The sequence below is a fragment of the Pelodiscus sinensis genome, chromosome 1, assembly GCF_049634645.1.
Source record: "Pelodiscus sinensis isolate JC-2024 chromosome 1, ASM4963464v1, whole genome shotgun sequence".
Lineage (NCBI taxonomy): Eukaryota > Metazoa > Chordata > Testudines > Trionychidae > Pelodiscus > Pelodiscus sinensis.
The window spans coordinates 312,580,416-312,606,937 of record NC_134711.1 but is presented as its reverse complement, the minus strand read 5'-3'; the positions used below and the strand labels follow the sequence as shown (position 1 = coordinate 312,606,937).

Genomic DNA, 26,522 nt, shown 5'->3' with positions numbered 1-26,522 from the left:
GACCGCCTCTATTAATCTCTCTAACAAGTTCCACCTAAACAACACTAAGAAGACTTCATTGCCAAACTTTCACAATTGCATAGATGATTTGGAATGGTTCTGAGAGTGACCAGGTAATAACACTAGCAATGAACAGAGTGCCTTTTTACTCATTATCTATCATGAGAAACAAAAGTAAGAACATCTGGAAACAGTAGCCAGAATCCTACTAGAAAAATGCAGAACATCTTACTCAGATTGTGGGGATGATCTGTCCTGTCTGATCGGGAAAAATGTGAAAATCTTGCAGGACTTCACTCCTCCCACCCATACACTTGCCACTCCCTTCTTTTTCTAAATCTCACAGTTTCCTTAATCTCTCAGTTTTCTATACATTTTACCAGCTGGCAGTTTACAGCCAGTTATATAAGCACCTATCTCACTACGTACTAGTAAAGTAACTTGCACATCTTCTCTGATCACCCAAACCTCTGGCTTCCTATCTAAATCACAATGGCAATCCTGTTGAGGAGCTTGTTTGGAACATAGCTGGCTCCAAATGCAGCTAATGCCAAGTTCTAGTGATGGGGCTGAGTCCCCCAGCTAACCTGACTCTGCAGGGAAGAACAAGAACTGAATTATTCATTGTATGAGATCTTTTGTATGCTCGAAATTTGCTTTTCCCCTCAATCAGCTTTTAGTTTTTTCCTTTCACTTAAAAAAAGTTAGTAGGCAGCAAGGAGTGTCCCCATAGGACTGAAAATTTCATAGTTTATGCTACAGGTAAAAATTTCAGCAGTGCCTGTGTGAATGATAAGCCATTCATACACATCTTAGAAAATTAAGCCCTATTGTACTTGCCCAAGGTCCTACAGAATCTAAGAAAGAAGTAGGAAAAGAATCTGGACTCAGCCTTGCGCACTGATTGCAAGACCATCAATCTTTCCCCCAACAGAGGACACAACAAATATTAAGCAGGATTATTGAGAATTTTCTGCAGTTTCAATGTGCCTACAGTTTTCTTGTAGTTCTGGCAACTGCTTTCCAAGAAATCATTTTTACAACAAGAGAATAAAAACTAGTCTTCCATTTCTGAATGGAGTAAAAAATTTACTTGGCTGAAACAAAGCAGTGTTTATTAACAGTAACTGACGGCTATACACTATATCAACACCAGTCACTACACAGTATGAAACCAATGGTTAACATAACATATACAGGTTCTTAACCCAAGACAGTGCTCTGTGATTGGTGAACTGCATATGCAAAGCAAATGGCTTGATGCAATCAGAGATTTGGAAAGTAACCCAGATTTTTTGTTATCTTTTTCACATACAATCATGCCAAATTTGAATTAGTTAGTGCTTTTTCCATCATTTTCTGGAAAACATTTTATGTTCCCTGAATATTTCAGTATCATTTATACACATGGGGGAGTGATGTGATACAAATGATCCCCATTAAGGTCTTGATCCCACAATCTGATTCATACAAATGGACTCCATGCCCATTACTCAATGGGACTTTGGCACAATATAGCGGTCCTTCTCCATGGCTAAAATTGTGTGATCATGAGCTCAATTATGAAGGAATCTTTGGGATTCAAGTTAAAGTTTCCAAAGGCTGTAGGCCTGTCCTATCTTTCTGAAGGTGCAAGCTGCATTTATGAAATTGACACCAAGAAAATGAAGTGCATCTTCAAATCAGAGAACTTGCATTTGATTTCTTTATTTGCAACTCAAATGCAGGTACTGAAGTATTGGTGCAAATTACAACTGCAGAAGTGAAACTGTTTTTGTGCATGTGACTCTTGTGGAGCAGTTTTCCTTTTAAAAGAGTCATCGAGAAATACTGTGATAAAGTGGAGCCACCCCTGCTGAGATTAAATTACCAATTAGTACCCAAGACATCTAGATTTTCACAAACCTTCCCAAAGTCAGGATTGGTTTCATTTCTCAGAAAGCATTCAAATTAACAAAACTCATGCTCATTAGCTGCATAAAAGATGCCATTTCTCTTTTATAGTTTAATTCCTGAAATACGGTTAGGAATTTGCATTTCAAACCATTTGCTCAAATAATAATCTTTTATTTTTGAAGTTAAAAAAGATCAGCAAGGAAAGAAAAACAAAATAAAATAAGCAATGCAATGCAAAGAGCCCCAAACGAAAGCAATAACTTACTGTAGCTACTTTCGCTATCGCTGGCATTAGAGGAAACATGTTCTGCAAGAACAGTACAGCAAATTAAAGAATATAACCAAGCACCATGAAGCAGCTGGAACTTAAAAAGATTTGCCACATTCATGCAAAGGTGAGTGTTCAGAGTGGAAGTAAAATCAGTGCAGCAGCTCCATCTGAAAACCTCAGATAACTCATATCATTAAGATGAAAGCTTTATCTCTTGGCAAGTTAAGAAGGAGGTTACACAGCTGTGGCTAGTTACTTTTCTGGCAGTGGCACTTCTCCACCTTGAGGAACTGCACAAAGAGGCAGTGACATCTCAAACATCTGCAAGCCAAAATACACAGCAGTCCATTCACACTTCCCTAGACCTATAGGCTAATTATGCAAAGACCTGGATATTTAGACATAGGAACTGCTCTCATAATAGAGCTCTTCTTCCACACTTTGTGCCAGTTATTAGTCATTGTGCAAGGTATTGTAGTCAGGGCTTGCAAACTAAAGGGCATGTTTACCCCATGTTTTCTTTTTATTTATTTAAAGTTCTCCATACAACAATAACACCTCTCATGAAAATAACAGGGCTTGCTGTAAAATTTTTCAGGCAATACTGGTAGTTACCAAGATTAATGCCCTCAAGATCTGGGCTAGCGGAAGGAGGAACTCTCTCAGAAGTAGCCTAAATGTGGCCATAGAAAGATAGGAATTGCTAGCAGGGTGCTGACCTGTGGTCCAACTAGTCCAGTATCCTGTCTCCAGTACCAGTTGCTTCTGCGAAAAATGCAAGAAACTCCATAACAACACTCTCTGCCCTTCCCAGCCTCCGGGTATGTCTACACTACAGAGGGTTTTTTTTTTTCAGAAAAATGGCTGCTTTTCCAAAAAAACCTCACTTCCGTTCACATTGCAATCATGTTCTTAAAAAAAAATTGAAAGAACAGAGGGGGTTTTCCAACATTGGCAAACCTCTTTCTACGAGGAAGAACGTCTTTTCCGAAAGAGCTCTTTCAGAAAAAGGCGTGTGTGGATGGGGAAGAGGGAGTTCTTTCAATAGAAGAGGAAAGAGGAAAATGCACAGGTGCCCTGGTGGCCACTCCACCCACAGTAATCACAGCTTACATGTAAGATAGCATCCATTCAGTGTGGACGCTATCTGTTGAAAAAGCAGATCGCTTTTTCGATGCGCTTTGGCAGTGTGGATGCTCTCTTTTGGAAGAAGTTTTTTTCAGAAGATCTCTTCTGGAAAAGCTTCTTCCAAAAGAAGCCTGCCATCTAGCCATAGCCTCAGAGTCCTCAATTCTGTCTTCCACAAATATCTTGCCTGCTGGGACCAAGAGGACAGAAATTGTGTCTGAAGGAGTTAGGAGTAGGACTGAGGTTAAGTATACACTACTGCAGTAAGTCAACCTAAGTTACACAACTCCAGCTAAGTGAATAATATAGCTAGAGTTGACATAGCTTAGGTCCACTTATTGCAGTGTCTACACTGTGCTAGGTCAATGGGAAACACTCTCCCATTGATTTATCTTACTCTTTTCATTTAGAGTAGAGTGCTGAGGTCAACTGGAGAGTGTTCTCTAGTCAATTTGCCAGGTCTTCACTAGACCCACTAACTCAATTCCCCAATTAAATGATCGCTGGAAAGTTGATCCATATGTAATGCATTACAGAAAGGTGGTTTATAAAGGGGCAGTTGGCAGAACTAATGGGTTTTCCATTGTGCTTTTAGAGTGAGACCACCATCCAGGTAGCTCTGGGCAGATATCATTGGAACTCAGTAAGGGCATGAAGAACTTTGCAAAATTTCATATAAAAGGGAGCTTGGGTTGTCTATGGTCATCTAGGGCTTGCAAAGTCAGATGGGGTTAATCTTTTGTGAGTTAAGAGTTCAAACATGGCATGGAAAATCCATTGTTCAGAACATGGAGGATAGCCGCCGACTGGAACTGACTCCCCACTTGCAGCTGGCCACAGCCCTCCACACTACAGCTAAGAGGTCCTGGTTACAGTTTATGCCTTTTGTTCTGCTAATGCTCATTTACTGGGATAGAAGGATAGGGGAGAGAGATGAGCCCCCATCCCAAAATTTGTAAAAAGTTCATATAGATGCTTATAGGGGACTCAATTTCATCCTCAATTCAGCTAACTTCTTTAAGGTTGGTTTCCTTTTTCTAGAATATGACAGCTCCTAGCAGATATAGAGGGAATGAATGGCATAGTGATCTGTAGTTACTATTTTTGGGTGGCGGATTGACTGAATTCAACTGGTATACATGCAAAGTCCTATGTATGTCTAAAGTTGGGTACCAAAAAACAGAGCCATCCAAAATGAGAGGCCACTTTTGAATTTTTGGGCCATGATGCCTATACAGTTGCATGGCCTGCTCTGCCATTAGGGTTTATATTGCTAAGCTAATGAACATGTGGACTTGGGACACTTACACCTCCTTGACAAAGTCTCCAGGTCACATACAAATTACTGATAAAGGCTATTAGGAGCTGCCAAACATTTCTGTATTTTGTACTGTTGATGGACAGGTCTGGGCTGTTGTTGATTTTTACAGGAAAGTTATTGCCGGAGAAAGCTGAATATCACACCAATCATAGTTTCATAATTAGATGTGATTGGAATTAAAAACCTAGTTCCAAGACAAACAGAATGTGCTTCTGTAATGCCAAAAAGCAGAACCAAACCTGGGAACTCTGGAGTTTAGTGCATGAGCCTCTAGAACTTGAGCTAAAAGTCAGCTGGCTCTCAGCTAAGGCTGTAGAGCAAACTCATTCTTTCCCTCTGTAAGTGGTCTAAGTGCCACAATATGGGACAGTGAAACACACCCAGCAGATGTGTAGGTTACACGTCTGCAACATAATGTCTTTTGCCAAAACACTCCTCAAATGAAAAGCTGGTGCTTTACATTGCCCACATCCACCTCACCTTCAACTAAGGCACAGGCCCTGCTGCAGATTGAGGAGGTGAAAGGAAGAAAGCAGTTTGAGCTTCTAGCCACCATGTATGAGTACTGAATGAGGTACTGAAAATAAGTGGGCAGGTGGCATGGCTGGCAAATGTCCTGGGATCCACAGACTGGAGCATCTGTGGAGAGCTGAGGCTTAGAAAGGCCTAACTCCTCCACAATAATCCTTGGACTCCTATCTAACCTGACTGCCCACGTGCAGCTGGTCCATATCCTCACAGTAAAGGGGAGCAGTTCACAGAAGTTAATCTCTTCAAAGAGAGAGTAACAGCAGAATCAGCATTCGTGGCCAAGGTTGCTTCCTCATGGACCTGTCAAGTGACAATATCACAAGAGCACCTTGTCTTGCCTCCAAATATCCAAAATTGCTCATGTGCATGGTTGGCAGAGTAGCATTGCAGGAATGGGCGAGGGGGGAGAGGAGAAAGGGTGGAATGACAATTAAAAACAATCATGGAACACACAGGATTTAGCAAAAGACTAATTTTTATAAAACCTACATTTGGAGCAAAATTTATCATATTTGCAGATCTGAAGTAGTGGTATTTAACACATGTAATACCAAATTGATGTTATATACAGAATCATGATGGCTTATATTAACCAAAATTTTACAGCCCATAGGAAGGCTGAATGCCATTAAAATGTATATATTAGTACAGATAACAATTAGCTTCGATAGTAACAGTTGAGAAAGTCTGCAAATAGTTTGCAACCAGAGTAAAATGGTATATTACAGAGATCTGTCTTTTATTGGACAGAGTTATTCAAAAGGGCTTTATTTAAATGGATGGACTCTGATACATTTTATGCAACGCGGAGAAGGCACTTTCTTAAAGTCTCAAAATTCTTATGACAATGACATTTGTTGCCCATTATCCAGAAAACCAGCATTGTAGAACTCTCCCTCTGCTTTTCAAGAGATAAAGTTTCCACATTTAAAAGGGAAAGTCAACCATTACATGATTTAATGTCAATTAAAATAAAATCCCAGGTGTTTAATAATCTCTTCAAATGTGTGAATGAACGTGCATTTTCGTAATCAAAAGCACATATAAAATAGGTGATGCAGTGGTAACATTCACATACATTATGCCTCAATTAATCAGTGTCTTAAGAAAAAGAATAAGCATTGAAAGAAGAAAACAGCCAATACACCAGTAAGTACTATTATTATGCTGGACTTATTGATGGCTGGATACACCATACTAATATAGCTAAATATATGGAATTCAGTTTTGCAAATAATGTATTTTATTGAAATTCCCTAGAAATGAATTACAAAACCCAAATTATTTTTGAAGAATCAGCTGACAAATTGCCACAAATCTATAATAACAACCCTTGAGGCAGGATCACCACATACCAGAAAAAGAAATTGATAAAGTGTAGTGACAAAGGATAGGTTGCTATTGGTGATACAGATCTAAAATTAGTTATAGAGAAGGTTAGGTCTTTTCTTGCCTGCAAATAGGTTCTTCTATTAACAGCAAGGTACTAATCTACAGTCTGGCAAATTAACAAACACTCCCATGCAAAAAGCTGAAAATGAAGAAGTGGTAGTGTAAATTTTCTATTGATCTTTTCAAGATCTTCATATCAAGATGGATTGTTGCTCAAAGGCATATTCTAGGCAGCAGTACAAGTTCTAGATATGCTACTGTCTACAGAACTGCTATGATGGGAATAAAAACATTGTCAGAAACAAAAGGTGTTATTACATCAGAAGTAAAAGTGTCTGTTTGATACACTGTAAGTTATTTAATACTGTCATGCAGAACAAAACAATTGAAACATTTTTGATGCATTCACAGCTGGGTAACAAATAAAACTCTATCTTGTGCATGCTGGGAATGGAAGGTCCTTAGAGAAGGAACAAAAGTCAAAACAAAAACAGAACACAAACAAAAAAAAAGTTGAAGTGACCATTCCTGGGAACTTACTCAGAGTCTTTGTTCCATAACCGTCGTCACCTAATCCGGGGATGTCCTGCACGGAAGTCCCCAGAGAGAGCAATGAGAAAGGAAGAACAGCCGCAGAAGAGGAAGGAAGAAGTCAGTGGAGTTGAAATGGATACTACCATGACTGACCATGCAGATGGAGCAGTCTGGATCCCTGCTTTCTTTTGAAACAACTTTAAATCCATATCCCAATGTAATGTTTTCAATGAAAACGTCAGTGACCATTATGTATTCTCGGCTCCTACAGTTAAATAAAACCAAAACTTAAAAAAAAAAAAAAAAAAAAAAAACCCAGCACAAAGAATCCTTAGAAGATCAATTTGTAGGGAAAGAATATTAAAGGAGGAGGAAAAAAAGGTAATTTTCTTCTGGTATAACACCAGAATACACATTAAATTATTCTGGGTACTCGGAATATATAATATAGGCATGGAGTGAATCACCAGATTCTATTTAGAGGATTATAATTCTGTTTACTGTTTAAAATTAGAAGCAAAATGTTGAGAAATAGAAAAAAATCACTGATTGTGGCTTTTATTTCAAGATTAACACTCAACAAAGTAAACAAAAGTAATCAACAAGGAGACTGGAGCCATTTAGATTAAGTCAAAAAAGTAATAGACACAAAAATGCTACTGGAATGTTTGGGGGGTTTTCAATCAAAAAATAAAATGAATGTAATAATTTAAGAGAAACTGATTTTGCATCAGTTTGGGCCAGTCCTGGATTTGAACATTTTATGTAGGAAAAAACTGAATTTAAAACAAGAAAAATAATCAGCAAATTTTATGACAAAGGGAAGAAATTTATACATGGAATTTGTCCAGCCAGAAGTCAAGGTCACTGCTTTAACTTACTCTGAAAGAGATGTTTGACAGGAAGGGAGCACCAGCTAGATCCAGACTGCAATCATACATTGGTCACAGTAGTAATACCTCACCTGCCTGCCTTTACTGTTTGTTTGCCTAGATGTGTGGGGTTCTGGTGTCATGCGTGTCACCCATTTTTTGTGCTGCATGTGACATCATCTCCAAGAGATTACTTACGTTCTGGATCACTTGTCTCCTGCTCACTCTGCTCCTTGCTCTTGTAGAATGGGAATTTTCGTGAAAAGATGAAGTTCTTTTTACGCTTGTCATTGAATGACTGTGAAGGAGAAAAGGCATGGGGCAAAAACAGGGACGTCTAATTGTTGTCACACTCATGCTGACAAAACAACTAGTTTGTAAAAGTGGAGAGAACTGTCGTGACTCAAACCAGTCAAAATCAAGTGGCTGCAAAGAATCACGCACATGATTTTCAAGAGGGATTGCAGTTTAAGGATATAGTGTCTTGAAGACTGATTGGTTTTTTTATAGTTGGACTCAAACTACTGATCTAGATTTTGAAACTCCAAAGTTTGGGGTTGTTCAGTCCACTATAATGATAGGACCCATTTACAACATCTGTATCCAAATATAGTCATAGAGTCTGATTTCCCTTCCTCCCTCCATCCAAATTTCAGGGTGCTTGGATCTGGGATTTTCATTCAGCCCTCTTAAAGGAACATCAGTTGAGAAATGCTGAGCACTGCCACTCAAATTGAAGTCAATGGCAATTGTGAGTGGCTCAGTGTATCTCAAAAGAAGACCACTGATGTTTAGCCATAATAGCTGTCAAGAGGAAATTGAAGGGACCCACAGATTCACTTCCCATAGGCAAGCAAGTTAAATTCTGTGCTAATTAAAATATTTATTTTTGGCAGCTGTTCCAAGTTCCCTAATAAAAGTTTTATCTCCCTCTCCTTAATTTTGAAATTAGGTACAATTCAAAGACTTATTCAAATAATCAGAGACAATACTTTCATTTTACTTTGTACACCACAGACATTCATTAGTCATGGTGCATATAGTGTCAGCTTTATATAATTTAGTAATTGTCATCTGCTGCTGTACAATATTTCTTAGCAAATTCAGCTGCATATCCTATCATAACCCTGCATATGCAGAGTTAATACTTAGATGAATGGGGATTTTGTGTGAAAAGGTGTACGTTTTGTTGATGGTTAGAAAGCTTCATCACATAATATTAAATGGTAGCAGGATGTAGGCATTAAGTATTCAGAATCAATTTCTTCTCATCTCATTCAAGCAAATAATCCAATTTCTTTGGGACTATTTGCATGAATAAAGGAACCAAGATTTGGTCCTAAATATATAATTAAATAAGTTTAGAGACTTATAATTTATTGTATTAACAGCATAGTAGAAGTTCTACAAAAGATTTCTAAAAGATGTGAAATCAAAAGTTTTAACTACTTAAAAACCTATGAAAACAGTTATTTTACTTGTGTCACAAAAGTTTCATGCCACTTTTACATTTCAAGCATATTAAAACTTTTAAAACTGAAAACAAAAGAAAAATACACATGTAAAATAAATGATCCATGAATGTCTTTCAGAGTAAGCAAACATTCAACTTGAAATTAATGTAGATGTCATGCACAAGTAATATAGACAGCATGCAAATTTAAAACAACGCAAACATAAAACAAAGCCAGAGACTACAAAATATGGACATGACAGATTAAAGTAATTTGTGGGTGAAAACAGGGTCGACATGCAAATTACATCACTGAAATGGACTTCAGGGTAGAATGGAAATTAAAATGTGTTTCTGTGATCATTTCTTTTATCTTTCCAAAGCAAGGAATGAAATATGTTAACATTTCCTGGGTTATGAAAATGTTTTTTTGTCATGATTAATCTGAGCTTGACATAGTAATATACAAAGATCACACTTTTAAAGGAAAAAATTATATACACAATAATACATCAAAAAACAAAGTGGTCTAAAATTACAGTAATTTCATTATCAAATGCCTTTTCCATTTGGAATTAAAGAGAAGGTTACCAAATTGGTGCATAGATATTCTGTGATTCATAGAAACATTAAGACAAATCATTTTAGTTCACATTTTAAATGATATCTTTTTATGAACATTATTCCTCTCAAACAATCTATAAAACTGCAACAAGAACATTTCAATGAGAAAACATATGCAATGTAGCATAGGATAGCTAGAAGATCACTCTTCTTAGCATATTAGATTTTTAGAAAAGACTGCTTTTTCATAGAGAAAGGAAGTATAGTGTTCACAAATTTCCTGTTTTAAAATTCATACTATGATATTAATTAGGCACAAATATACTTTCTGGCTCCAAGAAAAGATACCAGTATAAAAATATGCTATCCATGCTTAATCAAATATCCATTATGTATCCAGTTGTATAGTATGGCTACGTCTAGATTGCATCCCTTTTTCGTAAAAGGGATGCAAATTAGACGTATTGCAATTGCTAATGAAGCGGGGATTTAAATCTCCCCCGCTTCATTAGCATAAAAATGGCTGCCGCTTTTTTTGGCACGGAGCTTTGCCGGAAAAAAGTGCCAGTCTAAACGCAGATCTTTCGGAAAATAAAGCCTTTTCAGAAAGATCCCTTATCCCTCTTAAAATAAGGGATAAGGGATCTTTTGGAAAAGGCCAAAAGATTTTTCTTTTCCGAAAGATCCACATCTAGACTGGCGCTTTTTTCCGGCAAAGCTCCGTGCCGAAAAAAAGCGGCAGCCATTTTTATGCTAATGAAGCAGGGGAGATTTAAATCCTCGCTTCATTAGCAATTGCGATACGTCTAATTTGCATCCCTTTTACGAAAAAGGGATGCAATCTAGACGTAGCCTATCTGTTTTGGATTTAATACCTTCCATGTTGTGACAGATATTTAAATAACCGTACCAGGATAACAGTGTAGGTTTTTTTGGCCTTAAAAAATTCCTCTGATTTTTCATGTGAATAAAATGTCTATAATCAATGTGTTTTGCTTGGTAAGGAATAATTAAACATGTTATTTATAAATTAGCTAAACACATTCATGAAAGGTAAAGAAAACATCTAATTTTTAACTTATTAGTTGGTGATAAACTTTGCAAAAGACAACCGGAGATTACTTTGACAGTCGTATATCAAAAAGATCATCTTGTTTTAGAAAACCCCTTTCCAATACTGAACTAAACCACTCCTGAATTCAAGGGTCTTTGATACTAAGTTTGATTCTGTGTTCTCTGTCATACCATACTGATATGAGGGACATGATCTTGATGAAGTAGGGTGGTTTTGTAGATGGGAAAGGCTTTCTTTAAAAGAGAAGCCTGAAAAACCATTGTAGTTTCCTACTACATTTAGGCTACATCTAGACTACAGAGTTTTTCAGGGATGAAAAACTCCGCCGCATCCAGGGAATATGTCTGCTCTTCTGCTTTTTTTAGTTATACTGACGCTGATAGCTCTCACAGCACTGAAAGTCACATTGGTATCAGGGAGTGGCTTATAGAGTTGGAATACATAATCAATGTGACCTTTTTCCATCATGTTATAACAATGACTTTCCTTTAGGGTATGTCTACACTACCACCCTAGTTCGAACTAGGGTGGTTAATGTAGGCAACCGAAGTTGCAAATGAAGCCCAGGATTTAAATATCCCGGGCTTCATTTGCATCTTGCCGGGCGCCGCCATTTTTAAAGCCCCGCTAGTTCGGACTCCGTGCCCGCGGCTACACGCGGCACGGAGTAGGTAGTTCGAATTAGGCTCTCTAATCCGAACTACCGTTACTCCTCATGGAACGAGGTGTACCGGTAGTTCGGATTAGAGAGCCTAATCCGAACTACCTACTCCGTGCCGCGTGCAACCGTGGGCACGGAGTCCGAACTACCGGGGCTTTAAAAATGGCGGTGCCCGGCAAGATGCAAATGAAGCCCGGGATATTTAAATCCTGGGCTTCATTTGCAACTTCGGCTTCATTTGCAACTTCGGTTCGAACTAGGGTGGTAGTGTAGACATACCCCTACCTGACAATCTGAAACTGCTTTGCAAACATTAAGTCACAAAAACTCCCTCAGAGCGGGGAGCATTTTATACTCATTTTACAGGGTCCTGCGGCTAGTACAGTAGTCTGGGTCTGAGGGACACAGATTCAGTTATCTACACCCTTGAGCACAAGGGACCCAACAGGATTGCTGGCCCCCTGGGCAATGTGTGAGCTGGAGGGAATCAGTTCTGTGTTCCCAGAAGGGGTGGCACCTCAGGGGGAAGGGGCGGGGCTGAGACAGTCAGCCCCCAGCACTGCCTGGATGGTCCCCTCCTCCACTGCTGGCCCTCAGAGCCAGCCAGAACATGTGGCTTGGGCTTTGGAGCGTACTGTGTGCTGCTCTGGCAGCGATTCTAAAGGGCCTGGAGTTCCAGCTGCCATAGTAGCAGTAGCAATGCCTGGGAGCCCAAGGCCCTTGAAATAGCTGGGCAGTGGGGCATTTTCCCTCTTTGCCCCTCCCCCCATTAGAGGGCCTGTCTGAGCAACACAGTTATACTGACATGATTTGATAGTATAGACCAAGTTTTAGGTTAGAACATGCTAAGATCAAGATAGATCTGCCATGCTGGTCTTCTTGTGAACCTAGAGATTTGGATATTGGGAACGCAATAAAGAAGTACAAAGCAGATAAAAAAAATTCCTTGCTGCTCCATTTCACCAGATGAGAGTAAAATTTGTTTAATACTTGGAAATGTATATTTTTATTTCTGCTTTTAACATTTATAAATATCTATATGAACATTCCTTTAGTGAGAAACTATCTGATCAAACCTTTAAACCACTTATTATCTATGAAACCTAATTTTAATCTTATAAATATTTCAGAAAGTTTGTTTGTTTGCTTGTTTGTCCTGAAAGATCTCCAAAATGATAAGAGCTAGAAACACCAAATTTTGCACAGATACTACTGATTTCCTAACTTAAATAACTCCATTGGTTATATCTCGAAATCGGTTCCCTCAGTTCCCCCAGATCCACAATTGGGCCCACTGATAATTAGCATAGCTCTCCGAAATGGTAAGAGCTAGAAACACCAAATTTTGAACGGATACTACTGATTTCCTATCTTAAATAACTGCATTGGTTATATCTCAAAATCAGGTCTCTCAGAGCCCCAATTGGGCCCCCAGATCCCCAATGGGGCCACTAATTCACTTTTAGTAGCGCCTGATCATAGGCATTTGCTGGGAAACACCAAATTTTGAACAGATACTACTGATTTCCTAACTTAAATAACTGGATTGGTTATATCTGGAAATTGGTTCCTCCGGTTCCCCCAGAGCCCCAAATGGGCCCACTGATAATTAGCTTTCAGTAGCGCCTGATCATAGAAACACAAAATTTTGCATGGATACTACTGATTTCCTAACCTCAATAACTGGATTGGTTATAGCTTGAAATTGGGTCCCCCAGAGCCCCAACTGGGCCCCAAAACCCCAACTGGGCCACTAAGTAGCTTTTAGTAGTGCCTTATCATAGGCATTTGCTGGACTCTTCTGTTAAGTGTATCACATAAACTGCAACTACGAGATCCTTTCACTATGATACAAGAAAAAGTATTTCCAATAAAATATGTTATGTTAACATAATTTATGTACTTCATTTGCCACACCTTTTGTTAGCAAGAAATGAGTTACATGTAAATGCGTTTTGTATGCACATCACTAGCTATGTTAATTTCTTAAAGTCACATATAAGAGAAAAGTATTTCCAATAAAATATGCTATATTAATGTCATTGACGTAGTTCATTCATCACACCTTTTATCAGGGGCAGATGAGGATTTTGCAGGGCCCAGGGCAGCACAATTTCACGGGCCCTCCCCCTTTGACATGGCGCATGCATGGTGGCCCCACAGTGCAGGTGCGGAGCTTCTTGAAGCGTGGGGCCAGGGGCGGCCACCCTGCTCGCCCTGCCCTATATCTGCCACTGCCTTTTACTATATGTTTCCCGGGCGATGCTGGGTATTTCTGCCAGTCCCTAATAAAATAGAACATGCACAAAAAATCACCACAGAGCTACAGGCTTATTAAATCATGACTAATAAGAAACATGGGTTTTAAAAGGACAAATCTTGCCAGACAACTTGATTACAAAATTGGATTCATTTACAAAATGAGTGAATGAAATCACAGTAGTAGGTGCGGTGTATTTAGATTTCAGCCTGTGCTTCATTATGTCACAATAATTTACTTTTAAAATTCACTCATGGGTTTAGATGTGAACACTGCTTTACAAAATGAAAATTGGCTGAAGACTCAGAAAGTGTAGTGATAAAGGGAAAAGTACCAAACTGGATGAAGTGTTCCCTTGGATTTTTCTGGGATGGATGGTGTTATTCTTATTTATTATTGGTATTTCAGGTAGCTCCCAGAAGCCAGTGCCCCCACTGTAACAGATGCTGAACAAATATAATAAAGAGACAGTTCCTGCCTTGAAGAGCTTAAAATCTACATATAAGATTACAGACAACAGGTTATACATCATATAGATCAGAAGAGCTGATAAAGGAAAAGCACATCCGGAATAACTCTAGTCCAGGGGTCAGCAACTTTTCAGAAGTGGTGTGCTGAGATTTAACTTATTCACTTCTATTTATGGGTTTGCGTGCCGTTGATACTTTTTAAAGTAAATAATAGTCCTACTAACAGCAGCTTCATTAATAAATAAATTAAGATGGACATCTTACACCATTAACACCTATGTAAACGTTGTTTGAAATGTAATCATGCAAATGTCCTCCTAGCACATACACACCACTTGCAACCTGCTTTCCTCCCCCACTACAACCCAGGCAGAGAGGAATGGAACCTGAATTTCAACAAATGAGTCAGACACCCAAAATAAACTATCCCATGCTTCCACCTCTCTGAACAGATGCCAGCACCCCCCACTTCCTCTTTTCCCCACCTACCCCTGAGCAATTTGCTCTCTGCAGCCCAGGTGGGGACTGGGATAAAATCCTGCTTCTCAAAGTAGCAGGCACCAACAGTCTGTCCTGTCTTAACTCCCAGCTTAAGCACAAAATATTATCTACATCTCCCCCACCTCAAAGAACAAACAAACCACCTCCCTGCCTCCACCTCACCCCAATGCCTACATCCACCCACCCCCTTTCCCTCAACTCTCCCATTCAGTCAGCCCCTTCCCTCCCCCTTCCCAGGAGACTTGAGAGTGCTCAATTTCTGCCTCTCTCTCCTGTACACAAAGGATTCTCCAAACTCTCCTTTCAATTACCCACTCACCCGCTCCCCCTCCCCTGCCTACCCACTTATCCTCTCATTATCTTGCTTTTTATTACCTCTTTTGGGAGCTGCTCTGTTTCGAGCAGCTTCGTTTACCTGCTTGCTCACCAAGACAATGCTCCCCCCCATCAGTTGAACTCCCTGCCTGTGCAGGAACTTCTAGGGGGAGCTCAAAAAACAGCTGCATGGGGGAGAAGGGGAGGGGCATAGCTCCGGCACTGCATACCACTGAAAATCAGCTCGCGTGCCACTTATGGCATGTGCTGTAGGTTGCTAACCCCTTTTCTATTCTGCCTGTAAAAAGGTCCAGGTTTCTGACTTGTATAGCATACAAGCAGTCCACAGGTTTGATAGATTCTGAACTTTGACTCAGCAACACAGAAACATTTTTGCATCCATAGGTGAGACATGGATTTAATGCAAGAGGTGGTTTGCTGCAACTGTTTGAACTCTGCAGCTAAGGTAAAGAAACTCATCAGTGCTCTCTCCATGGTATTTGGTCCCTCCTGCACTGGAGGTTCTGGTGGTCTAGCTACAAGATTCTGACCTTGGTCTTCTGTCAGGAGATATTCAACCCCATAGTGTAGGAAGTGTCTTGGAAAACTTGAGGGATGGAGTTGAAATATACTGGCTTCTCCACAAGCAAGGCAGCATCATTGGCAGGGCTTGACAATTAACATAATCTACTCGTCCATGGCAAGTAGATTTTAGCTCGGCGTGGCCGCGTAGTGTGGTCTGCGCATGCGCAGCGCGTGGTTGTGCACGGCTGGTGAGTGAGGCTCACTGCCGCTTGGTGAGCCCTGATCATTGGCATGGTCTTGGTCAGTGCACACTTTTTGACCAACTTGGATTCTGATATGTGGAGTGGCAAGCCCTGTTACCCAGACAATAGCTCAACAGAATAGTGCTGTGGTAGGAATACGCACAAGGTTTTGTGTAAGTGGCGAGGAGTCCTATGGCACTGTATAGACTAACCGAAGTGTTGGAGCATAAGCTTTTGTGGGCAAAGACCCACTTCGTCAGATGCATGTAGTGGAAATTTCCAGAGGCAGTATAAATATGCAGGCCAGAATCAGGCTAGAGATGACGAGGTGGATCCAATCAGGGAGGATGAGGCCCACTTCTAGTAACTGATCTGGAGGTGTGAATACCAAGAGAGGAGAAGCTGCTTTTGTAGTTAGCGAGCCATTCACAGTCTTTGTTTAATCCTGAGTTGATTGTGTCAAACTTGAAGATGAACTGTAGCTCAGCAGTTTCTCTTTGAAGTCTGGTCCTGACGTTTTTTTGCTGTAGGATGGCTACCTGCAATTGTGTGTCCAGGGAGATTGAAGTGGTCCTCTACAGGTTTTTGTATGTTGCCATTCCTAATATCTGATTTGTGTCCATTTATTCTTTTACATAGGGACTGTCCAGTTTGTCCGATGTATATAGCAGAGGGGCATTGTTGGCACATGATGGCATATATTACGTTAGTAGATGTGCTGGAGAATGAACCAGTGACAGTATGGCTGATCTGGTTAGGTCCTGTGATGGTGTTGCTGGTGTATATATGTGGGCAGAGTTGGCACCGAGGTTTGTTACATGGATTGGTTCTTGGGTTAGAGTTATTATGGTGCGGTGTATAGTTGCTGGTGAGAATATGCTTCAGGTTGGCGGGTTGTGTGTGAAAGCCATGATCCAACATGCACTCTTACACCAGGACTAGAGTGAAGAAAGCCCACGAGATTTATCAGAACATCTGGGACACTAGCTTCTTTCCTTGTGAGCCAAAGTGCCAACTTGTCTACTGAATCAAAAGCTGCTTTGTTATCAAAATATGCTTCATGAGGTGGGCAATTAAATTCTCAGTACAGCTCAGCCAGAAGCCAAAGGGTAAGTATAACATCCATTGTTGACTGTCCAGCAGTGAAATTTTACGGCTGAGGACTACTACATCTGTTAAGAAATGGTTGCATTCTACCAAACAGGGCATGAATGACAAACTTTCCAGGGACCAGTTGCAATCAGATTGGCTTGCAGTTGACACACTCATTGTGAGATCCTTGTACCTCTTTCCTTTTGGCCTGATACCCACACTCCAATGAAGAGTTGATGAAGGACAATGCTCACAGGTTCCAAAGAATGTTTGAGCAGCTCAGGTGCAATACCATCTGGTCCAGTAGCACATCTGTTCTGAACATTTTAAATGGTCTTTCATACTTCCTTAAGTTACAGAGGATCAGTGTTTGTTCCTGAGTCTGCAGCTTTAGGGTTTGCCAGGCAATATAGCTGTTGACAGTCATCAGCAGGTTTGTGATTTAGCATGCTTGCATTAAGTATTTCCCATCTGTCCAAAACTTCATCATAAGAACATAAGAATGATCATACTGGATCAGACCAATGTTCCATCAAGCCCAGTATCTTGTCTTCTGACAGTGACCAATACTAGATGCTTCAGACAATGATCCTCTGATTATTTTTAAATTTGTGGTATACATTTAATTTGAATCTTTGTAAAGAAGTTTTTAAAATGTTTCCATGTAGTTTGCATGCATTTCACTTTTGGGACTGTACTTTTTATTTGCTGTTTAACTAACTTCCTTATTTTTGTGTAATGCTCCATAATTATATTATGGTTGCAATCCCCAAACATTTCAGCTATATTCACCTCTTTGACCAGATTCTTTGCTCCACTTAGGACTAAATGAAGACCTACCTATCCTTTTGTGAGTTCCAGTACTAGCTGATCCATGAAGCAGTCATATATGGTGTCAGGAAACATTGTCTCTGAATCCCATTCTGAGGTGACATGTATCTAGTCAATATGGAGGTAGCTGAAATCCCCCACTATTACTTAGTTTTCTAGTTTAATATGCTTGCTAATCTCCCAGAGCATTTAACAGTCACTATCACCATCCTGGTTAGTATATCTCTACTGCTGTATTCTTATTATTGAAGCATGGAATTTCTATCCATATTCTATGGCACAGTTTGGGTCTTTTAGGATGTTTACTATATTTGACTTTTGCTTTCTTTCACATACAGTGCCACTCCCCCCACCAACTCAATCTCTTCTGTCATTCTTATACACTGTGTGTCCCATTGATTATCATCATTTTACAAAGCGATACCTATTATCATTCTGTTCTGTGATGTCTATTATATCAATATCCTCATTTAATGACAGGCACTGAAGTTCACCCATCTTAGTATTTAGACTTTTAGCATTCGCATATAAGCACTTATTTGCCACTTTTTCACAATCTACAATTATGTGATGTAATTAAAAGGGACTCTTATTTCACTGTTTTTCATTAGGTCTTATCTGTATTTCATCACTTTTCATCCTCTCCTCATTACTAGGATATAGAGAATCCCCATCAAGAGATCCTCCCCTAGGGGATGTCTCTGTCTGAACCATGTGTTTTCCCATCTTTTGAGTTTTACCTGCCAACAGTCTGGTTCCATTTTGGTTTTAGAGGGAGCCCAACCTTCCTGTCTAGTCTCCTCCTTTCCTAAAAGGTTCCCCAGTTCCTAATAAATCCAAATCCTTCCTCCCTACACCACTGTCTTGCCCATTCATTGAGATTTTGCAATTTTGCTTGTCCAACTGGCAGCATCTCAGAGAATGCTACCATGGAGATCTTGGTCTTCAATCTCTTACCTAGCAGCCTAAATTTGGCAACCAAGACTTCTCTCCTACTTCTCCCTATATCACTAGTACATATCTGTACTACAACCACCGGCTTCTCCCCAGCACTATACATAAGCCTGTCTAGATATGTCAAGAGATTTTCTACTTTTGTGCCCAGCAGGCAATTCTCTATGTGGTTTTCCCAGTCATTTAATTATCCAACCCCTCATGAATATTACCAGTCTCTTCCTAATAATGTGTGTTTCCTCACCGTGACAGCCATCCCTGGTTCTACAGGACACGACAACATCCTCTGGAAGGAGAATCCTAACTATGGGATTATTTCCAAATGTTCCACTTTGATGTTCTCCCTTCCTGAAATTTTCACCCCTCTTGGCAACACAGAGGCTGTCAGACTGTGGGTGGGACTGTTTTGCTGTATCCTGAAAAATCCAACCTATGTACCTGTCTGTCCCCCTTAGCTCTAATTCAGCTACTTCGTTTTCTAGAGCCCATACTTGAGCTCTGAGAATCATGAGTTCCTTGCATCAAATGCACGCCAGGCACACCTGCCCATAAGGCAGCTAATCATGCATGCTGATTCAGTGCAATAGATTGGATAGCCTCTTATTGACAGAGGCATGCAACGCCATGGGATGCAACACTGGTATAATGATAGTCCATGAAGAAAAACACCCTTTACTAAATTGCTTAAAACTAGAGGGACTTTTTTTAAAATATGAAGAAAACTTAAAAGTTTTTAATGAAAAGAACACTCCCAAAGGACAGACTTTAAAAATATGGATCAGTGGATAAGCAGGAAGAGCCATCTGATTCTGTGTTGTAAAGGTCTGGCCTTTCTTCAGTCACTCACTAAATTCAAAAGCAGCATTTCATGCCCTTCACGGTGGACAAATGCAATACAACACAGTATATCATGCTCTCAAATTCTCTACTGATGTGCAAAGGAGTTCATTACTTGATCCTAAATGGTATCATCTGCAGGGCTGATCCTGAGATTTCTGCATTCATAGGAGGTGTGGAGAGGCGCGGCCACGGGTCAGTCGCTGAGCTCCCGAATCAGCTGCCGCTGCTGCTCCTGGGCTTGTGACATCAGCTGTTGGATTAGCTGGGTTTGTTGTTGGTGGTTTTGCCTTTGGGTTTCCACCATCCATTCTAGCAACTTGAGGGTCTCCATGGTCGGTCCGGGGCCACCCGGTCTAGTTCCCCTGTATCCTCCCCCAGGAGAAGACCACCATCAATGCCCCGCTGACACTACCCCCATTCTCCACCACGTGTGGAGAGGCGCGGCGTCGGCGCGGCCCTCCCCGAGGACCACGCAGGGTCCTCCGCCCGCCCCTCTGGTTTCCCTCACCTGAGATCTCGTCCTCTTTGTGCTCCCCAGTTACCCAAGAGCCCTGCCCTGAGTCTGGCAGGGTCTGTCCATGCTCGCCTTACGGCGAGAGGCGTCCGCGTTGGCAGGGCAGGGTAGGGGGGCTCGGGCCCTCCCTCACTCCGAACCCCAACCCAGGGCCCTAAGGTCTGGGGGGATGCGTCAATCCCCTCAGTCCTGGTTGGTGGGGGACAGAACCCCCTAAACACACCAACCCGCCGGGTTCCAGTACCCTGCCCTGGGTCGCTTCCTACCTCCCCGGCTGCCGGGCCGCTGTGTCAACTGGGTCTCGGGGGTCTATGCAGACGGGGTCCGAGGTGCCTCTGTCGGTGCCTCCTCTTCCCGGCTGCGTGTTGGCCTTCCCCTCCGGTCTCTGGTGGTGGCACCCGCTGCCCTGACGTCCTCCGTAGTGGGGCCGGCCTGCCCACTCCGTGGGGGTGGCTGGCCCGCCAGGGCGCCGGCGCAGGTCGGCGCCAAGGGTAGTGTCAGCGCCCGGCACTCTGGCACAGCTGGGGAAGCGGCGGTGGAGTCGGGCACAGCTGATCGGGGCTGCTGCTCGGCCCCGCCCGCGGCAGAACTGGCGCGGGGCCACCGCTTCTCCCCAGCAAGCCGGGGACAGCTCCCGGTGAGTGCGGGGCGTGGGGGCTGCCCCGTCACAGGAGGACTGAGTCATAGGACTCAATTCATAGGACTGTGACTCCTGGTGTGATGCTATCAGCTGTGGTCACTCTCTGACTTGCACCCAGCACGCAAGTCTTCAGTAGATGATGATATAGGACCAGGCTGATTAAATTTGCAGATAACACTAACTTGGGAGGTGTTACAAGTTACAGATGGACAGAGAAATAAGAGAAAAGGAATTATAGGGAGCAATATGGTTGGGAGATGACTAAATGGGGGACTTAGAAAAATGCAAATTCATTTATATAGGGAGAATAATCCCAATCAGAAATAAACAAGCAGAGAGAAAAATCTGGAACAGAAGATTACATGTGAGTTTGTGCTGTTCTCACATGTAATCTATGAGGTTTTTTGCAATGCACATGCAAAGAAATCCAACATCACTGATTGAGGACATGACAGTCCGTATCTGAACAGTCCTGGCACAACTGTACCTAATATGGAGTGTTTGGTCTGGGCACCATATTACCAAAAAGATATTTGGAAATTGCAGGCAATTAAGTGAAAAACAACAAAAATTATTAGGGGGATGGGGAGGCTGATTTATAAGAGAAGATTTAAAAGCTAAGTCCACTAATTCTGCAAAAACTCAAGTACTTAACTTTGCACAGGTGAGCATCCCACTGAGTTCAGTGGGACTATTCATCTATTTAAAATTACTCACGCTGTGCAAGTGCTTGCCACACCAGGACCTAAATATTCATAATTCAGCTAAGTGACAACCAAAGTACGACATCATCTTACAAGTATTTTAAAGATGTAAACAATAAAGATGAAAAGGATTTATTCAGTGTGGTAAACTCAACAAAGAGCAATGGGATGACACAAAGAAAGGAGAAATTTATATATATTGAAAAAGCTTTTTGTTAGTGAAATCACTTAGAATGTGGAATAGTCTTCCCAAAAGGAAGTGGAGAGATCTAGAATCACTTCGTACATTTAAAATAAATCTATTAATAATAAATACTGTGGGGAATGATACTGCACTTGCAGGATATTAGTGGAGAGGAAACAACTAGATGACCTACTAGAAACTGGGGCAGAAAGAGGCCTAAGATTCTGTAATTAATTACCCATACATCCATCACGGACTTGGGCTCCATTCCAGTTCAAGCTCCAAGTTAGAATATCTGCACTAAGTAATATGGTCACCATGTAGTTCTCTTTTTTATGGTGATCTCTAGTGCTACAAAATTTAATTGGCATCATTAACATTTGATTTTTGTTTTGGTAATATTGTACCAAACAGACTGGATAATTCATTTCAACAGAAATAAGTAGATAGCTCTTTAGTGGCATTCTATGCTAGGGTGCACCATGGAGATGTCTCAATGTAATACAATAATTATGAGCAATGAGTCTGCTTTCGCACAAAGCACCAGCAGTTAAATTTGTCTGCATATAAAGAGAAAGAACTGGCATGCTGATCACTTGTGTTTGCTCATGAAACTTAATATATCTTGCAGTATCTAATAGAAAATTTATTTTCAGATAACATTTAGGTTTGTTTTAGGTGCTTAGTTAAATTTAGCACAAACTTCCATAGGTGCAGTATAGGAAAAGAAGCAGCTAACTATGATATCTGAGTTATGAACTTAAGTATCCAAAATATGGCCCGTAAACATTGTATGTTATAATTAATCTTAATGAAATATCTCTCTGTCATATGCATAGTAAACAATACTATACAATCTTACACAACTGCATCTACCATTATAGAGAAAATGGTTTAATAATATAGTATATGATCTGAGTAATAGTGTGATATACTATAATTAAACATCACGGCTGTGTCTACACTGGGCCACTTATTCCGGAAAATCAGCCGCTTTTCCGGAATAAGCTGTGAGCTGTCTACACTGGCCCTTGAATTTCCGGAAAACCAACGACGCTCTACTGTACAAAATCAGCCGCTATTCCGGAAAAATTATTCTGCTCCCGCTCGGGCATAAGTCCTTATTCCGGAACACTGTTCCGGAAAAGGGTCAGTGTAGACAGCCCAGTAGTCTTTTCCGGAAAAAAGCCCTGATCGCGAAAATGACGATTGGGGCTCTTTTCCGGAAAAGCGCGTCTACATTGGCCACAGATGCTTTTCCGGAAAAAGGGCTTTTCCGGAAAAGCAGCCTGCCAATGTAGACGCTCCTTTTCCGGAAAAACTGAAAATGGAATAGTATTCCGTTTTAAGCAGTTCCGGAAATTCATGCCAGTGTAAACACAGCCCACATGATTACAGGGCTTCAGAAACTATAAAGCAGGGGTGGACAAAGGGGCCTCTGCAGGCTGGATCTGGCTCACCAAGCGGGTGGATTCAGCACTGCCATTTTCCTGCCCCCAGGCCAATCAGGGCCTGGAGGCGGGAGGGGCACACAAAGTCTCTTGCTCCCTGACCCCACACTGCAAGTGCCACACTCCCATTGCAGGGTGGGGGCAGGGAGTGAGAGATTTTGCATGCTTCCCTGCCCCCAGGCTCTGATTGGCCTGGAGTTGAGAGGAGCTCACAAAGTCTCCTCCTGTCCTGCAAGGGGCAGGGGCCTAGAGGGAACCGCCGGCAGTTCAGAATAGCTAACAGTTCTCTCTAGGATGGGGCAAAGACTTCACATGCTCCTCCAACCCCAGGCCAATCAGGGTCTGAGGGAAGGGGAGCACAGAAGTGTCCTGGCCCTGCCCCTTCTGCCAGAGGCCACTTCAAAAATTAGTGAAGGGCCCCCCCCATCTAAAATTATTGCCCATCCCTGCTGTAAAGACTACACAGGAATACATATGTATAAGTTGCAGTGGGGGAGGTCTAGGTTGGATATTAGGAAAAACTATTTCACTAGGAGAGAGGTGAAGCATTGGAATGGGTTGTCTAGGGAAGTGGTGGCATCTCCATCCCTAACAGTTTTTAAATCCCATCTTAACAAAGCCCTCATTGGGATTATTTAGTGGGGAGTGGTCCTGCTTTTAGCAGACAATTGGACTCGTTGATAGTATCCTTTTAAAGTTTGCAGATCTATTTTATTATTAACACGAATCTTTCTAGTCATGCCAACTCTCTAGAGAGGTCAGTGGTATACACTGAAACAGAAGATTCAAGTCTTCCTTCACTTTCAGCTGCCAGCTTGGCCCAGGTGACTGTACTATCAAATTACTGTATAACTTTGTCAAGTGCTTTGAGATATCCTGGCGTGATAATAGACTATGCATTGAAATTGTTGTGGCTGACTGCTGTTCCATCACTCACATTTCATTTCATTTCATTACTTCAGCAAAACAACAGGCTAGAGGGCTCATGTCAGCAGTCTCTCTAATATTCCTGGGTAAAGCAATGAGAGAAACTTGATCACTCCAAAGGAGCAGGGTGAGAGAGGAACGTGGGGGAAGGGAAGAGGCAATGAATGGGCTCAGACAAAGCTTAGGGTTACTCACAGCCAGAGTTCTAAAGTCATACTTGTCACTGGCTTACACCAGCTTCTGCTGTCAGGGTATGTCTACACTACCCCGCTAGTTCGAACTAGCGGGGTAATGTAGGCATACCGCACTTGCAAATGAAGCCCGGGATTTGAATTTCCCGGGCTTCATTTGCATAAGCGGAGAGCCGCCATTTTTAAAACCCCGCTGGTTCGAACCCCGTGCAGTGTGGCTACACGGGGCTCGAACTAGGTAGTTCGGACTAGGCTTCCTATTCCAAACTACCGGTATACCTCGTGGAACGCCTAGTCCGAACTACCTAGTTCGAGCCCCGTGTAGCCGCGCTGCACGGGGTTCGAACCAGCGGGGTTTTAAAAATGGCGGCTCCCCGCTTATGCAAATGAAGCCCAGGAAATTCAAATCCCGGGCTTCATTTGCAAGTGCGGTATGCCTACATTACCCTCCTAGTTCGAACTAGGAGGGTAGTGTAGACATACCCTCATAGAGCAAGGATCCTGTTGATACAAAATCTGCTGGAGAGGGGATGAAGTGGAAAAAATAAGACCCAACTTCTCTTCCATTAGTGGGGCCAACAGATGGTCAGCTCAGTCTGAACTGTGGGTTGTGTTGGCAGGGGACAAGGCTGGCCAGGGTGGTAGTGAGATGTCCTCATTCCACACAGGCTCACTGCAGCTCCCATCTATATGGTACCCAGGGAGCATCTAGTGGAATTTAAAGCTGCCTCACAGAAACCCATGAGAGATGGCAGGGATGAGGCTGGTGCCCACATGTGCAACTAACTTCTCTCTGCACTATGGGGCAATGCATTTACCTCAGATGTCTGGCCAATGGTTCTAGATGCAGAACTGTGAAATACTAATGTCCTGGGTCAATAACAAACATTAGTTGATGCTGCCAAGAACATTGCTCCACACTTTGCTTTTTATAATCTTCATCCACTCCTTCAGGCTCCTCTTTAAGCACTGATCTATGAAAAGTCAATCAGTGTGCGGTTTCCCTGCCAGGTTTAACTTCTGTGAAGAGCCTGGGTTTACTGATTTATTTTTATTGTTATTGTTTTCAGTCAGGGGACCTGTCACACTGCACACACAGTGTATGCATGCACATAAAAGAAAATCAAGGTGACCGCTACATTCTTGCTAGAACAGCTATGATGTTATAGTAAATGCAGAAGACCAATTCCCATCTGTCATCAGGCTGATTGGTGTCCCAAGTGACCCCTCAAGACCTCAGGGCAGCCCTACAATTGGCCCCTGTTCTTTCGTTAACTCAAAGAAGAAGCTTTTACAAGTTCAATAACAACAGTCCTCCTTAGGATCTGGTTATTACTTTAGAGATTAAAAAAAAACACACAAATCTTTCTTCCAGCTTAGCATAGCCTTAAACTTCCCTGATGTTGCAGGGCTTTCCTGCTTTAACAGGCTACTCCCAGCACTTTCTAGCAGGAGCGACTCCACTAGTCTTGGCTCTTCCCTGTAGGAGCCTCTCTCAATCACTTCAATCTCTCTACAGCTTCCTGCTATACTTGAGGAGGGAACAACTGAACTCTTTCAGGCATGCCTCTGCAGTAAATCAAGGTTGTCTAGGCCCAGGTCTCTGGCCCATGGAATAGAAAGGCACCCTGTTAATACCATCCTACTTTGGCTTTTTCCTGACACTGGCATCATTGCTTTTCTCTTCCATGCTCCAGAGTAGGAGGGCTTTGTTCAATACTGAGATTGCTGAAAGTGGAAAAAATAAGTAACCTAATTCACAGTTCTCAACTTTGGCTTCCTAATGTGGTTAATTTGGAGGTAAAGATGTTGGGCAAACATCACCATATATGAGGACACACATTTAGGCTCCAATTCTATAAATCAAATGAGGCTGTCATACATTTAGGCTCCAATTCTATAAATCAAATGAGAACATGTTTCAAACGACCCATGGAGAGTCCATCCCAATAGAGGCCAGCACTTAGGCATCTAACTGATTTAAAGCACACACATACATCCCATTGACATCCATGGGATTTAAGCATTTGTTTAAGAGCTGACCTTGATGCTTTCCTAAAGCAGGGTATTTTACTACCTTTTAAAATAATTTGAGTAAATGTAATGCTTCTTAGAAAAGTAGCTTTGTTTATCCACAGCCCGTGTTAACCACAGGCTGCAGAAAGGGCAGGCTTCCCAACATT

The 26,522-nt window shown here is 41.6% G+C and overlaps 1 protein-coding gene across 26 annotated transcripts in view; it reads right to left on the bottom strand.

Annotated features, from left to right (window-relative positions):
* The window catches only part of DLG2 (discs large MAGUK scaffold protein 2), a 1,555,116-nt gene that overhangs the window by 24,368 nt on the left and 1,504,226 nt on the right, over positions 1 to 26,522 (bottom strand). For 15 of the 26 annotated variants that reach the window (XM_075919430.1, XM_075919421.1, XM_075919422.1 and 12 more), the window contains 2 exons: positions 8,144 to 8,243; positions 2,162 to 2,203 (listed from right to left, as the gene is read on the bottom strand). In XM_075919430.1, coding sequence (XP_075775545.1) covers positions 2,162 to 2,203; positions 8,144 to 8,243 — 142 coding nt within the window. Of the gene's footprint in view, positions 1 to 2,161; positions 2,204 to 7,079; positions 7,126 to 8,143; positions 8,244 to 26,522 lie in introns of all 26 variants that reach the window. The other 11 variants (XM_075919432.1, XM_075919429.1, XM_075919431.1 and 8 more) reach the window with 3 other exon arrangements.